Raw genomic sequence first — 14,247 nt, 5'->3', positions numbered from 1 at the left:
GTTCAAATCGTTTTGTTGTCTTTTTAAATAGTTTGTAAAAAAATCCCCATTCTTCCTTGAAGTCACTGTTGTCCTTCTCACATAGTTTATATGTCAACTTTGTCAATTCCGCATAGCTCATCAGTTTTTCTTGCCATTGTTCTTTCGTTGGGATTTCCTCATTCTTCCATCTTTGTGCTAACAGGACTCTTGCCGCTGTTGTAGAATACATAAACAGGTTCTTTCTTTTTCTTGTCAGATCTCGTCCTAAAATCCCTAACAAAAATGCTTCTGGTTTTTTTTTTACAAATGTCGTTTTAAACATAAGAGCCATGACTCTTAAAGTGGTATGAAAGTGTTTGAAAGGTATGGCATGGATATGATCTGAGGATTCCATTGCCCTATTGGCTTTCCACCACAGTTGGATGGAACCAATGCTTCTGAATACCAGTAACTGGATGCCACAGGAGAGGGGTCTTGTGTTCGAGTTCTGCTTGCTGGTTTCCCACAGGCATCTGGTTGGTCACTGTGATAAATGGGTGCTGGACTAGATGGGCTACTGGCCTGATTCAACAGGCTCTTCTTACGCTCTTACGCTTCTCTTCCTCCCACTGTGTTTGGGGTGTGATTTTCCTCCCTCACATCCTTCTGCATTGTCCTTCAATAAACTGCCATGGAAAGTAGCTAAAATAACACACATCATTTTTACCTCCGCCTCTCAAGGCCTGGTTGGGGCCAGGGGAGACTGGGATTCGACCTGATCCAGGAAGCTGAAATCTAAAGATATCTCTGTAAATGTTCTTGTGTTGCCTGGAGAAAAGCAGTCACATACCAGTAATAAAAAGTGAGAGCTGGAGGCAGGGAAAGAGGAAGAAAACTTCTTAGGTTTTAGGTCAGTTCTGCTATCAAAGCAAGGGTGAAAGAAAACAGAGCCACCCTTTGCTTTCTTTGTTATTTTAAAAAATGTCTTAATCATTTATTTATTTTAATAATAATAATAATAATAATAATAATAATAATAATAATAATAATAATACCAATTTTACTATTTATACCCTGCCCATCTGACTGGGTTTCCCCAGCCATTCTGGGCAGCTTCCAGCACATATAAAAACATCAAACATAAAAAACTTCCCAATGCCTTCAGATGTCTTCTAAAAGTTGTGTAGCTCTTTATCTCCTAGACAGCTGATGGAAGGACATTCCAAAGGGAGGGTGCCACGCTGTTTATAGAGGTTCTTAAGGTTTATAGAGAAAAAATACAAAACTTAATATCTTTTCCCTTTTTAAAAAACAAAACACAAAAGGGGGAGGAGATAGAAATAGAAAAAGGAAAAGAAATAAATAATAAAGAGTAAAAAAATTGGTTAAAAGAGAAAGATAGAAAAAAATAAGATTAAGAAAATATGTGCTGGACCTGTAAAAGGGTAAAAGAGTTTTGGGAAATGATGAGGTTGTGATGTGATGATGCAGGAGGACGGTGATAGAGATGTCACCACTGAAATGTCACCACTCACATAATCAACTCCCTGCCCCCTCCCTCAAATGTGCAAACAAACTTTCACACTAGCAGTGACTGTGGATAGATAAACTTTTTCTTTTCTTTTTTTTAAAAAACGTACTGGATTTGTTGCAAAACAGGAAACCTGAATTAGATGGGAAAATATGGGGACGCCAAGGGGACACTAGAAAAAGCTCATATGGAAGCAGTCCATATGATCACAGAGCCAAAGGTCTAGTCTAAAGGCCAGGGACTCCAGATGGAGAGCAGGCAACAGCCAGGTAGGGCCAGGAGCTACAGGTGCTGTTTCCAGCATTTAAGAAGACCAGTGACAGCTGGTTCTCATCGGTGCCTTCTGCTCTGTGACCTTGAAGGCTGGTCAGGTACAGGTGGAGTTGCCTTTGCCTTCTCCCCCTTCAGCCTGCTGCTCAGAAGGTGAAGCTGACTCCTGGTCCATGACACTTTATTGGATATTTTCTTTGGCTGCAAATCATTTCAGCCCTTCTTTTATATATATAACAATTCTTAAACTTTCTGTTTTATAATTTAGAATACTCATTTAAACATCCTTAAAATATCCCTTCTTCTCTTTCTATGGTTCATTTTGCATATCATAAATCCCTGCATATTTTACATAAACCAAACCATTCTGTATTCCATTATTACATCCATCAGAACTTATTTACACTGTTGGGTTTATCTTAATGCTGCCAACGTTTTCAAGTGTACACAATTCCCTCCATTTATTCAATAAACATTTTCCAGGCTTCTCTAAACGTGTGTTCTTCTTGTTCTCTTATTCTATACGTTAAAGTCTTCAGGCTGCACATATTCCATCAGCTTAAGTTGCCATTCTTCTTTAGTTGGGACCTTGCTCGTTTTCCATTTTGGGGCTAACAAAACAGGGGCCGCAGTTATGGCATACATGCATAACCTTTTTTGACACCTGTGAATTTCCATCTGAATTATCCCCAACAAAAAGGACTCTAGGTTTTTTTGGGTTTTTTTTGAAAAGTACTTTTTAAACATTTTTTTTCAATTCATTATGAATTATTTCCCAAAACTCTTTTACCCTTTTACAGGTTCACCACATATGAAAGAATGTTCCTTCAACCTCATTGCATCTCCATCTTTTATCTGATTCATTCTTATGCATCTTAGTAAGCCTACTCAGATTTAAATACCATCTGGAAACCATTTTCAAGTAGTTCTCCTATTTGGCCCTTCTTTTAGTGGGAGGCAATGTAGAAATTGAGTAACAGCAGTAGGGGATTGAACCTGCCTCAGGTCCGTTTTGAATCGTGACTAATTTGCAGCAGCAGGTCCAACTGCTGTGGGGATGGTGGTGTAATATGGACTCCCCACAACAAGTCCATGAAGGCACTGATGACGCAGGAGGCTAAAGCCCCAGGCTACAGGTCAGAGTTGGGGGACCCTGTTTCAGTACATCAGCCTCAGCCAGAATGGCCATTAGGCAGGGATATTGCTGTTGTTGGTGTGTATCTGTTTCAAGAGACAATGACGTGTGCAGGGCCGTCTTACCCATAGGCGCTAGGAGTGCGGGGCACCCGGGCGTCGGGCTCTCAGGGGCACCTGGCCGAGAGTCCGGGGCCCAAGAGTTGAGTCTGGGGAAGAGCCCACCCGTCTGTCAGAGTGCTGTGGCAGGCTCTTCTGCTGCGGGCATCTCTGTGCCGCGAGTTCGGGGGCGACCGAGCCAGTGAGACACTGAGGCGGCCGGCTGGCTCCACCCTCCTGCACGCCTGGGACTGGGCAACCTGGGGAGGGGGGGCACCAGGTGGATCTTTGCACCTTGGCGCCACATATGCTTAAGACACCCCTGGGCATGTGCCTCCAGGGGTGAAGACAGACCACTGCTTTAGCAGCACCGAAGTAGCCTCCCTGGGGCGCAAGCCTGGGCAACATGTAGGGAAGTCCTGGGCTGCCCAGACAACAAGACCCCCCCTCACAGCCTCGTTCCAAAGGAAAACAGAGCAATACTTTGGCCTTTCTTCAATGCTTTTTTCTTTTAGATGTACCAAAAACAAAAAACCGCCCACGCCTATTCAACATAACATCTATTAGCAAACAAAATCGAGGTCTCCAGTGTTTATTTTTGGAGGGAACATGAGTGGGAGTCAGGGGTGGGAACAGGGTGACCAAATGGCGGATGTTGCCTAAAAGGTCTCTCCAAAAACTGGCATGAGATCAACTGATAACAACATCTCTCACAAACCGCAGCCTCTAGTTTCTTATTTCCTTGTTCCACTGAATCGGAATGTCCCGTTCCCCTTTCTCATCGTTACTGCCACCCCATCCCCCACCACCTAGGCACCCCTCTGCTTCCTGTATCTCCTCCCTTCCCACAGAGAGCTGGTACTTACCCTTTCCTGAACAGTGCATGCATCTATAAATACAGGCAGCATCAGCCTCACACTTTGCAGCTGAGCCCTTCAGCAATAGGCATCAGTTCAACAAGGAACTTGAAGATCTAGGAAGGGGAGAAAAACAGGTAAAAGATGAATCCTTAGCAGATAAAATACTTGTGAGCTTCCCAGTTAAGGCTGGTTGGTGTTTGAACAGGGTTTGGGGTAAGGCAAATGTGACCTTAACAAAAGAAGGAAGGAAGGAAGGAAAGAAAGAAAGAAATTTTGATTGATAGTTGAAGGATTTAGTCATTCCACCCTACCTTACAAACAGTCATCCTTAATCTTACCAGTGTTGTTTGATTTTACAACACATAAAGTTGTTGAAGTGCATGAGCAGTCCCCTCAGCCAGCATACAGTTGGATCTGGCCAAGTTAGGTTTCGTTTATCCCTTCATCCCTTCCACCTGTGAATAAACAGAACAGCTATTGATTAATAAATGTTTTGTAGATTTTTTTAAAAAAATTATTGCTGGAACACTTGCTGTTTGATTTGCTGCTTGAACTTACCTGGTGCGCACTGAACAATAATACATGATGCTGATCCTATTCTCATTGTAGTTATTTGTTTTGGGATAAACGTTCTGATTTTCTACAGAAAAGTTATTTTATTTTTCTTTTGAACAATAATTGCATTTTTTTGCATTTATTGCTTGCAATTTATGTTGTTCTTTTTTATCTTGCATATCTGGAATTCACACACACAGAGAGACACACACTTAAATATTCATGCTTACACATAAACATTTCCCAGCTCAGTTTGTGTTTCCCAGATTTCTCTTACAGCTAACTCTTTCCATACTAACCTATGTTCTGAGGGATACAAAGTTTCTGGAACTTATTTTAGAAGAATGGGGAACCTTTGATATTCCGAAAGTTGCTAGACTCCACCACCAACATGGCCCATGGTTAAAAAATGATGGGAGTTGTAGTCCAACAATGTCTAGATGGTTGTATGCCTGCTCTAGGTTGTAGGCCATATACTCAGTGTATGCAAACCAGCTGGTGCATTTGCTTACTTATTAAATTTGTATACTGCCCTTCATCCGAAGATCACAGGGTGGATCACAACATGACAAAACAAAATTAGAACACAAAATACAGGATAAACCAACGAAAACCATAGCAAAGTGATTCTGAACCTGGGTGGGTATGCCAGTTCCATTTTTATTGAACAGCCATTGCATAAATCTTAGTGTAATAAATTAAAACCCCAGATTCAAAAATCAGTTGGGTTATAACCAACAATGGCTCAGAGTAGGCCCATAGAACCAAGTCCAGTCATGATTATTAAGCCCAACACTTCTTCTCTGAGTAGGAGTTGGTTGGATGCAGCTGGCTCTCTTCAGAGAGATCTGTGGCATGAACAGTTACATCTTAGCTTAATGCATTCTGCTTTGTGCCTTTGCCAAGTAATACAAGAGCTGGCATTCTGAAGTGTGGGCAGCTGCCCAAGCTGACCAGTCGATTCCTGGCAGAGCACTCTGATCTGAATTGCAAAATTGAGGAACTCGGTCAATGCTCTTGGTCTCAATTTACAGCTTGGAATCACCAAAGTGGAGAGAAAGAGAGATGATTTCCAGGTGGAGAAATCTAAACTAGAAACAGAATTGTTAGAACCCAATGCTAAGAACTTGTCAAGAATGTATAATTTGTTGCTGAAATGGAATACACAAGATGAAACAGTTAAATCAGCTATGATTAAGTGGGCACAGGACATTGGTCATAACATTATGTTTGCTGACTGGGAACAGTTGTGGACCACCGGTTTGAAATTTACGGCATGTAATGCCTTAAAGGAAAATATTATGAAAATGATTTATAGGTGGTACATGACTCCAGTCAAGCTTGCAAAAATCTAAGATTTGCCTGATAATAAGTGTTGGAAATGCAAAGAAACTAAAGGGACTTTTTACCACCTTTGGTGGACGTGCCCGAAGATTAAGGCTTTCTGGGAAATGATATATAATGAAATGAAAAAAGTACTTAAATGTACCTTCCTTAAGAAACCAGAGGCCTTTCTCTTGGGCATTGTCGGCCAATTGGTGCCAAAGAAAGATAGAACTTTTTTTATGTATGCCACCACAGCAGCAAGAGTACTCATCGCAAAGCATTGGAAGACCCAAGATCTACCCACTCTGGAAGAATGGCAGATGAAGGTGATAGACTATATGGGACTGGCTGAAATGACCGGCAGAATCTGTGATCAGGGGAAAGAGTTGGCGGAAGAAGATTGGAAGAAATTTAAAGTTTATCTTAAGAAATATTGCAATATTAATGAGTGCTAAAATGTCGAGATTTTTGGGAAAAAAAGGGGACTACCGCTGTAAAAGATTAAGTAAAAGAAAAGAATAAGGGGAAAATTTGATAAAACTAAGTATTAGGATTTGCTGAAATAATTTTGGAAATTGGGATGTAGAAAGGGGAGGTATGGGGAAGTCAGCGAAGTAAGGTTTAAGAAAGAGGGATATGAAATTATACATGTTTGTTTGTGTGTCTGTTTGTTTGTATTTTGTATTGTTTGTGTTATAAAAACTGTGAAAAACCAATAAAAAATAAAAAAAAGAGAAAGAAAGATGATTGCTTAAGCCAGTCAGTGCGACCAGCATAGCAGAAAACACAGACAAACTCACAGTGAGGGTGAAAGAAAAACACACAAGAGACAGACAGTAAGCAGGCAGAGGGTTCAAGGGGAAGCTGCATGGACACCAACCATTTAAAACACATTCATTCCTCAGAAGAATTCTCATAGTTACAAATCCCAAGCACCCTTAACAAACCACAAGGTGTGTACATAGCCAAAGAAGGGACAGGCTTCTGAGAGCACATGTCACAGGTGAAGGGAACAGTAGGCATGTGAGACACAGAATAAACTTCCATTTGCATCCATATTAGGAAAATGGTAATAATAATAATAATAATAATAATAATAATAATAATAATACTTTCATTATTTATACCCCACCCATCTGTCTGGGTTTCCCCAACCACTCTGAGCAGCTCCCAACAGAACACTAAAAACAGAATAAAACTTCAAACATTAAAAACTTCCCTAAACAGGGAATGCCAAAAAGCCATATCAATTGTTTTTTCTTTTTTCTTTTTTCAATTGGGTTTTATAAACAAGAATATTGTTATGCAAACAAGTATACCAAGTTTTCTCAGAACAATTGTTGATGTTTCCTATGCACACTGAACAGGCAAGCCACCTTCCAGATTAAACGTTAATCAGCTATGTTAATGAATATGCTGAGTGGGCTCATATCATTCCACAGGATTTGAGCCGCAAGGTGGTGGAAACCTCCAAGGTATTAGAATGAGGTTTTCCCAGTCTCGCCTGACATCCCTTTGGACACCATTGTCCTTCTGTGCTGGGCTGATTCTCTCTTGCTGGCTTAACCTGTCCCTTACCTTTTCAGTCCTGCGGCTGCAGAAACCACCCGACCTTGGTGTTTGGCCATTGTTGAAGCCGGACCTTTCCGGTTCCCAGAGAGATGAAGCTGTTTCTCCTCCACCTTTCTGCTGCCCTTGTAGCTACAGGTGAGGCCAACACGAAGCTCGTCGTTAAACTATGGAACTTGCTCCCACAGGAGCAAGTTTAGTTTAGTCATTTAGCCAACACGAAGCTCGTCGTTAAACTATGGAACTTGCTCCCACAGGAGCAAGTTTAGTCATTTAGTCATGTCTGACTCTTTGTGACCCCGTGGACCAGAGCACGCCAGGCACTTCTGTCTTCCACTGCCTCCTGCAGTTTGGTCATGCTGGTAGCTTCGAGAACAATATCCAACCATCTCATCCTCTGTCGTCCCCTTCTCCTTGTGCCCTCCATCTTTCCCAACATCAGGGTCTTTTCCAGGGAGTCTTCTCTTCTCATGAGGTGGCCAAAGTATTGGAGCCTCAGCTTCAGGATCTGTCCTTCCAGTGAGCACTCAGGGCTGATTTCCTTCAGAATGGAGAGGTTTGATCTTCTTGCAGTCCATGGGACTCTCAAGAGTCTCCTTCAGCACCATAATTCAAAAGCATCAATTCTTCAGCGATCAGCCTTCTTTATGGTCCAGCTCTCACTTCCATACATCACTACTGGGAAAACCATAGCTTTAACTATACGGACCTTTGTTGGCAAAAACTCCATGGATGGCCACTTAGATGGCTTTAAAAAAGGATTAGACAAAATAACAGAGGACAAGACTATCAATGGCCACTGCCCACGATGGCTTTGCCCTGCTCTTGTGGTCAGACGCAGTAATACTTCCGAATGCTGGCTGCTGGAAGCCACAGGGAGGGGTGGTGGGGAGCGCTTGCCAGTTTCCCACAGCAACTGAGAAGTTCTGTGAGGAGGATGTAAGCAGGAACGAATCCATGCATCTCACCTGGAATTATTTGAATGCAGCAGCTAGACTGGTGACTGGGAGTGGCCGCCGAGACCATATAACACCGGTCCTGAAAGACCTACATTGGCTCCCAGTACGTTTCCGAACACAATTCAAAGTGTTGGTGCTGATCTTTAATGCCCTAAACGGCCTTGGTCCAGTATACCTGAAGGAGCATCTCCACCTCCGTCGTTCAGCCCGGACTCTGAGGTCTAACTCTGAGGGCCTTTTGGCAGTTTCCTCCCTGCAAGAAGTGAGGTTACAGGGAACCAGGCAGAGGGCCTTCTTGGTAGTGGCACCTGCCCTGTGGAACACCCTCCCTTCGGATATCAAGGAAATAAACAACTATCTGACTTTTAGAAGAGATCAGAAGGCAGCCCTGCTTAGAGAAATTTTTAATGTTTGATGTTTTAGTGTATTTTTGATATGTTGGGAGCCGCCCAGAGTGGCTGAGGAAACCAGCTAGATGGGCGGGGTATAAATAATAAATTATTATTATTATTATTATTATTATTATTATTATTCAATTTTAAAAGCATACTTTAAAATTTATGAAATGAAATAATGAAACAATGTTGCTTTCTCTCCTCCTCTTCATCCCTATTTTCTTTTTCTGCTAGCAAACTCCCTAAACTGTGTCTGTACTGAAAGCCCAGCATGCAGTACTGGTACCTGTTCAATTCCAGAGTCAGAAGCCATCTGCATAACAGTAGCCCAGGAAAATAACATGGGTAGGTATATGCCTTGTGCTTGCACCTGTAGCCCGCTCACTTATGGGCTACATTTGCAGGAGAAGCTTCCAGGACCAGTCTGATCCATTGAAAACTGAACTACCAGGCCCGGTCCTGCTGTTGGGCACATGAGGCTTTTAAAGGAGGCTCTGTTTCATGCTCTCTTACCTCCTGAAGTCAGGCAGGCACTCACAAAGAACAGGGGTGGGTGAATCAGCCTGTTTTCACTAATGCGTTTACAGAAGTCTGTTCTGTCTCATTTCTGTGTCACTCTGCAAATAATAATAATAATAATAATAATAATAATAATAATAATAATAATAATTATTATTATTATTATTATTATTATTATTTTAAAGAAACCCTAATGTGTGCAATTCTGCTCCATCCAAATTGTCTTTAGCAATGGGTGGCAGCAGTGACATCTTGTCCTTTTCCTCAGGCAGGTACAACCTTGTAGGCTCATTCCCCAACTCCATTATGATTCCCCTCTGTTTTGTTTTGTTTTTTAAAACAGGAGGAATCGCTGCCACAGGAATATTCAGGGGCTGCCAGCAGGATTCTCAGCTTTGCAATGAAGCCGTCTCTGTTACTGTGGCTGGAGGGTATTTTACGAGGACCATTTCCAAATGCTGCACGACAGAAAACTGCAATAATACTCCCCTTGAATGTATGTGAAGGGAGGTCCAGACCTTGATAAGTTTGCTTTGGGAGCGGGGACAGTTAGCCAAGGACATTAGGACTGTGGCACCTGCCATTGTGTGAACAAGGTCTGAGGTTCATCCCCAGGATGCCCAGGCAAGACTGGGAAAGGCCTCTGTCTGAGACCTTGGAGAGCTGCTGCCAGTAGTGTAGACAGTACTGGCCTAGATGGCCCCATGGTCTGACATGCTTCTCTGTTTGCTCTCACAGCATCACCCTTTGCCACAGCCCACAACAAAAGGACCTGTTGCTAGTTTTCCATTGAGTGGCTCTCAGTGGCAAAGGGGGTTAATGATCCCTGAGAGCCAGTGTGGTGTAGTGGTTAAGAGCGGTAGTCTCGTAATCTGGGGAACCGGGTTCGCGTCTCCGCTCCTCCACATGCAGCTGCTGGGTGACCTTGGGCCAGTCACACTTCTTTGAAGTCTCTCAGCCCCACTCACCTCACAGAGTGTTTGTTGTGGGGGAGGAAGGGAAAGGAGAATGTTAGCCGCTTTGAGACTCCTGAAGGGGAGTGAAAGGCGGGATATCAAATCCAAACTACTACTACTCTTCTTCTTCTTCTTCTTCTTCTTCTTCTTCTTCTTCTTCTTCTTCTTCTTCTTCTTCTTCTGATTTATTTCAACAGCTTCTCCCCTGCCTTTGGATGCCAAGTGCCTGTTCGCTGGCTCAAGACCAAGCCAAAACTATCAAAGGCTTGATGTCGCTCTCTGACCCTTACAATGTCACAAACTTAAGCTAATGGCCTGGGTATCAGGCAGCAGAGGAACCAGCCCCCACAGCAGGTTGCCAGGAATGGACAAGACAAGGGAAAGTTCTTACCAACTGCGTTTTATTCAATAGTCACAGAGAGATGCTTAGAAATGCTGCCTCTAGGAATAATGGCATTTCTGCCAGTAAATCTCCCCTTCCCTTCTCTTCCACTTCCTCATTCGTCATTCCTTCCATGGGTGGCACTGAGGGCCCTTTGCTTCTGAGCCCTTTGCTCTCCTAATTTGAAGGCTCGCCAGGTTCTGGGAGAAGAGGGGGGTCCGGAATGCTTTCTAGTGATAATGTAGACACACACACACACACACACACACACACACGGGGGGGGGGGGTCCAGTACAGTGGTACCTTGGGTTACATATGCTTCAGGTTACATACGCTTCAGGTTACACACTCCACTAAGCCAGAAATAGTGCTTCAGGTTAAGAACTTTGCTTCAGGATAAGAACAGAAATCAGGCTCCAGCAGTGTGGCGGCAGCAGGAGGCCCCATTAGCTAAAGTGGTGCTTCAGGTTAAGAACAGTTTCAGGTTAAGTACGGACCTCCGGAACAAATTAAGTACTTAACCCGAGGTACCACTGTAGATCGAGAAATGTTGGGCATATGGATGAGGTTACTACTGAATATGGGATTTGAAGTGTGCCACAATTGGCTGGCAGGCCAGAGGTTTCCCCCACCCCTTGGCATCCACAGCTGCTTCTGTTTGAGTGCTTTGGGCTCCCAGGAGCTTGGGATTCTTTTATTTATTTATTCTCAATTGTACCCGCTTTGACAATTGCTGTTTTTTTAACGCGGTCTGCTTTCTCTCTTTCCTGCGTCCCTCCAGTACCACCCAAGAACCTCACCAAGAATGGAGTGAATTGTCCCACTAGTTTTGCACTTGGCTCTAACCGCTTAGAAGAACCCGGGACTCTGAGTTGCACAGGAGATGAAAATAATTGCATCTCTGCGGCCGGGGAGCTAACTGCAGGTAGGTCTCAATTTAAGCTCCTGTTGGGTCCCAGAGCACCAGTGTTCTCTAGTATTGCAAAAGACGGATGTCTTGCATGTATTGAATTTTATTATTATGGTTACAGACCAGTTCCGGGTCACTTACAATATTAGGAAAATCCTAAAACACAACAGGGATACATTGAATTGCAATTGGGTTTAACATAGACAATTCAGATATAGCGGCAGTTAAAAATATATATCAAATCTTGATCACTAAAATATAACCTAAAATTGTCTTGCATGTACTTCCCTGGAGAATTCAAACACAAAGTCTCATAACTGAGGTGCTCCCTACCTTTGGAGAAGCAAATTTCTTTCACCTATTTTGTCAGCCAAGAGAATCAAAGGACCACCCCTTCCTAACGGCTGCTGCAGGAAAGTCCACCCCTCTCAGTTTAGCCTGTCTGGAATAATACTAATAATACTAATATTCCTTTTTCCTAGTCCAGGACTCAAGACGGCTTTCACAGACAAAGTAGAACAAGCTAAAAACATTAAAAGTCAATTAAACACTAATAGAATTCATATTGTTACAAGCTGCAGAAAGATTCCAAGGGGTTCCAGGCACTCACCAAGGGTCCATGCTCCTTTGGAGAACTGAGACTGCATAGACTGTCGTAGCTTTAAAAAAGATGCCTTGTTCACCTATTTACAGTCTGCATGGAACAACAACATCAACAACAACATATTTATACCCCACCCATCTGGCTGGGTCTCCCCAGCCACTCTGGGCAGCTTCCAACAAAGTATTAAAAATACAATAAAACATAAAACATTAAAAACTTCCCTAAGCAGGAAGTCCAGAGCATGGTTATTTCAATAGTGGCTTGCCCCCCACACCCAGTGCAGCAGCCTGCCCAAGATGGACCCCAGTCATTCTTCTTCCTTCTCCTTCCCAGAACACATTCTTCTAAAGGGACCCAGGCAAAGGGCCTTCTTGGTAGTGGTGGCTGCCCTGTGGAATGCCCTCCCATCAGATGTCAAACAGATAAACAACTTAAAAAAATTCCTTCCAGTAGCACCTTAAAGACCAACTAAGTTAGTTCTTGGTATGAGCTTTCATGTGCATGCACAGTTCTTCAGATACACTGAAGAAGTGTGCATGCACACGAAGGTGTATCTGAAGAAGTGTGCATGCACACGAAAGCTCATACCAAGAACTAACTTAGTTGGTCTTTAAGGTGCTACTGGAAGGAATTTTTTTATTTTGACTATGGCAGACCAACACGGCTACCTATCTGTAAGATAAACAACTATTTGCCTAAAATTGTGTTGGAAGCCGCCCAGAGTGGCTGGGGTGGCATACAACAACAACAACAACAACACACCCCTTTGTTTTGGAAGGTATGTGTAAGGGCTGACCTTTTAATGGGAACTGAATAAACTTTTGTCTCCATCTCTATTCTCTGCTTCAGGAGATGCTGCCGCCCTTCCCTTTATAGCATCAGGCTGTGCCTCAGCAACTGCCTGCAATTTGCCTGTGCAGACGTACCTCGTTACTGGAGCCATGGACTTCCTCCTGAAGAAAATCAAGTGCAGCCCATCCCCAGCCACCAACAGTGGCTGAAAGGAGCAAGCGGGAGAAACCTTCTCCACTTTTTGCAGGGTCACTGTGATTCTTTGTCATTCCCTGCTGTGAATTCTTTGAATAAACTAGCATGAAAAAGAATGCCCCCCTCAAATCGCTACCCCAGTTTACATTGCTTTAAAGCAGGCATGGAGAACCTTTGGCTCCGAACTACAATTCCCATCAGCTCCATCCAGTAAGAATGGCCAGTGTCCAGGGATGATCAGAGATGTAGTTCAGCAACAATCTGAATGGCCAGAGCTTCCTCACACCTGCTTTACAGTTAGGAAGCTACACCTGATCTGCTACTCAAGACTTTCCCATAATTATCAGGGCCGTCTTACCCATATGCACTAGGGGTGCGGGGCACCCAGGCGCCAGGTTCTCAGGGACGCCAGGCCAAGAGTTCGGGGCTGAGAGTTGAGTCCGGGGAAGAGCCCGCCCGGCAGTTGGAGTGCCGTGGTGGTCTCTTTTGCTGTGGGCGGCTCTCCACCCCAACCCCCCGCTCTCTTGCCCAGCGTCTGCTGGCAGAGTCGTCGTCAAAAACTTAAGGTGCGCGCCACCAGGGGACCAAAGCGAGCGGGCGTTTCAGGTCCCTGGACAGGCTTTCACGAGCCACCCACAGAGGCTTGCCACTTGGATGCCCGGTGGCTGCCAGTCTTAACTTTCCTCCATCCCTTTCTCTGCCTCCCAAGTTTTAGGCGCCTTGTTGGAGGTGGAGGGCAACATATGAGCAGGGAGGGCAACACAGGCGACAAAGAAATTGGTTCAGCAGAGTCCCTGGCCATTTTATTTGATTTGTAACCCCCTCCCTGTTGCCAACACCTGGCATCAATCGAGCTCTGGCTGCAGCAGCTCTGTGCAGAAGGCGGCGGTGACAGGGTGTGTGTCCCAGGCGGATTTTTGCACCCCGGGGCCACATATGCTTAAGACAGCCCTGATGATAATATAGTCATGGTCCTTCCCTTCCTTCCTTCCTTCCTTCCTTCCTTCCTTCCTTCCTTCCTTCCTTCCTTTCTTTCTGAAAATAAGTTTCACTTTTCATGATTAAGTTTAGGTAAGCCTAAATGCTTAATCCTGTTACATCTTTACTTAAATTGTTGTTGTTGTTTACTCGTTTAGTCATGTCCGACTGTTCGTGACCCCATGGACCAGAGCATGCCAGGCATTCCTGTCTTCCACTGCCTCCCGCAGTTTGGTCAAACTCATGCTGGTA

General features: G+C 43.9%; 1 protein-coding gene across 1 annotated transcript; it reads left to right on the top strand.

Annotated features, from left to right (window-relative positions):
* The first annotated feature begins 3,837 nt into the window (after nucleotides 1-3,837).
* LOC309537972 (phospholipase A2 inhibitor and Ly6/PLAUR domain-containing protein-like) lies at nucleotides 3,838-13,146 on the top strand. The gene is made up of 6 exons (XM_082233148.1): nucleotides 3,838-3,989; nucleotides 7,323-7,443; nucleotides 8,894-9,004; nucleotides 9,522-9,674; nucleotides 11,298-11,441; nucleotides 12,880-13,146. The coding sequence occupies exons 2-6, from the start codon at nucleotides 7,398-7,400 to the stop codon at nucleotides 13,029-13,031; spliced, it is 606 nt and encodes a 201-aa protein (XP_082089274.1). The 5' UTR covers nucleotides 3,838-3,989; nucleotides 7,323-7,397; the 3' UTR covers nucleotides 13,032-13,146.
* The last annotated feature ends 1,101 nt before the right edge of the window (nucleotides 13,147-14,247 follow it).

Source organism: Podarcis vaucheri (genome assembly GCF_965113315.1).
Source record: "Podarcis vaucheri genome assembly, chromosome: 7".
NCBI lineage: Eukaryota > Metazoa > Chordata > Lepidosauria > Squamata > Lacertidae > Podarcis > Podarcis vaucheri.
This window is presented reverse-complemented; position numbering and strand designations above follow the sequence as displayed.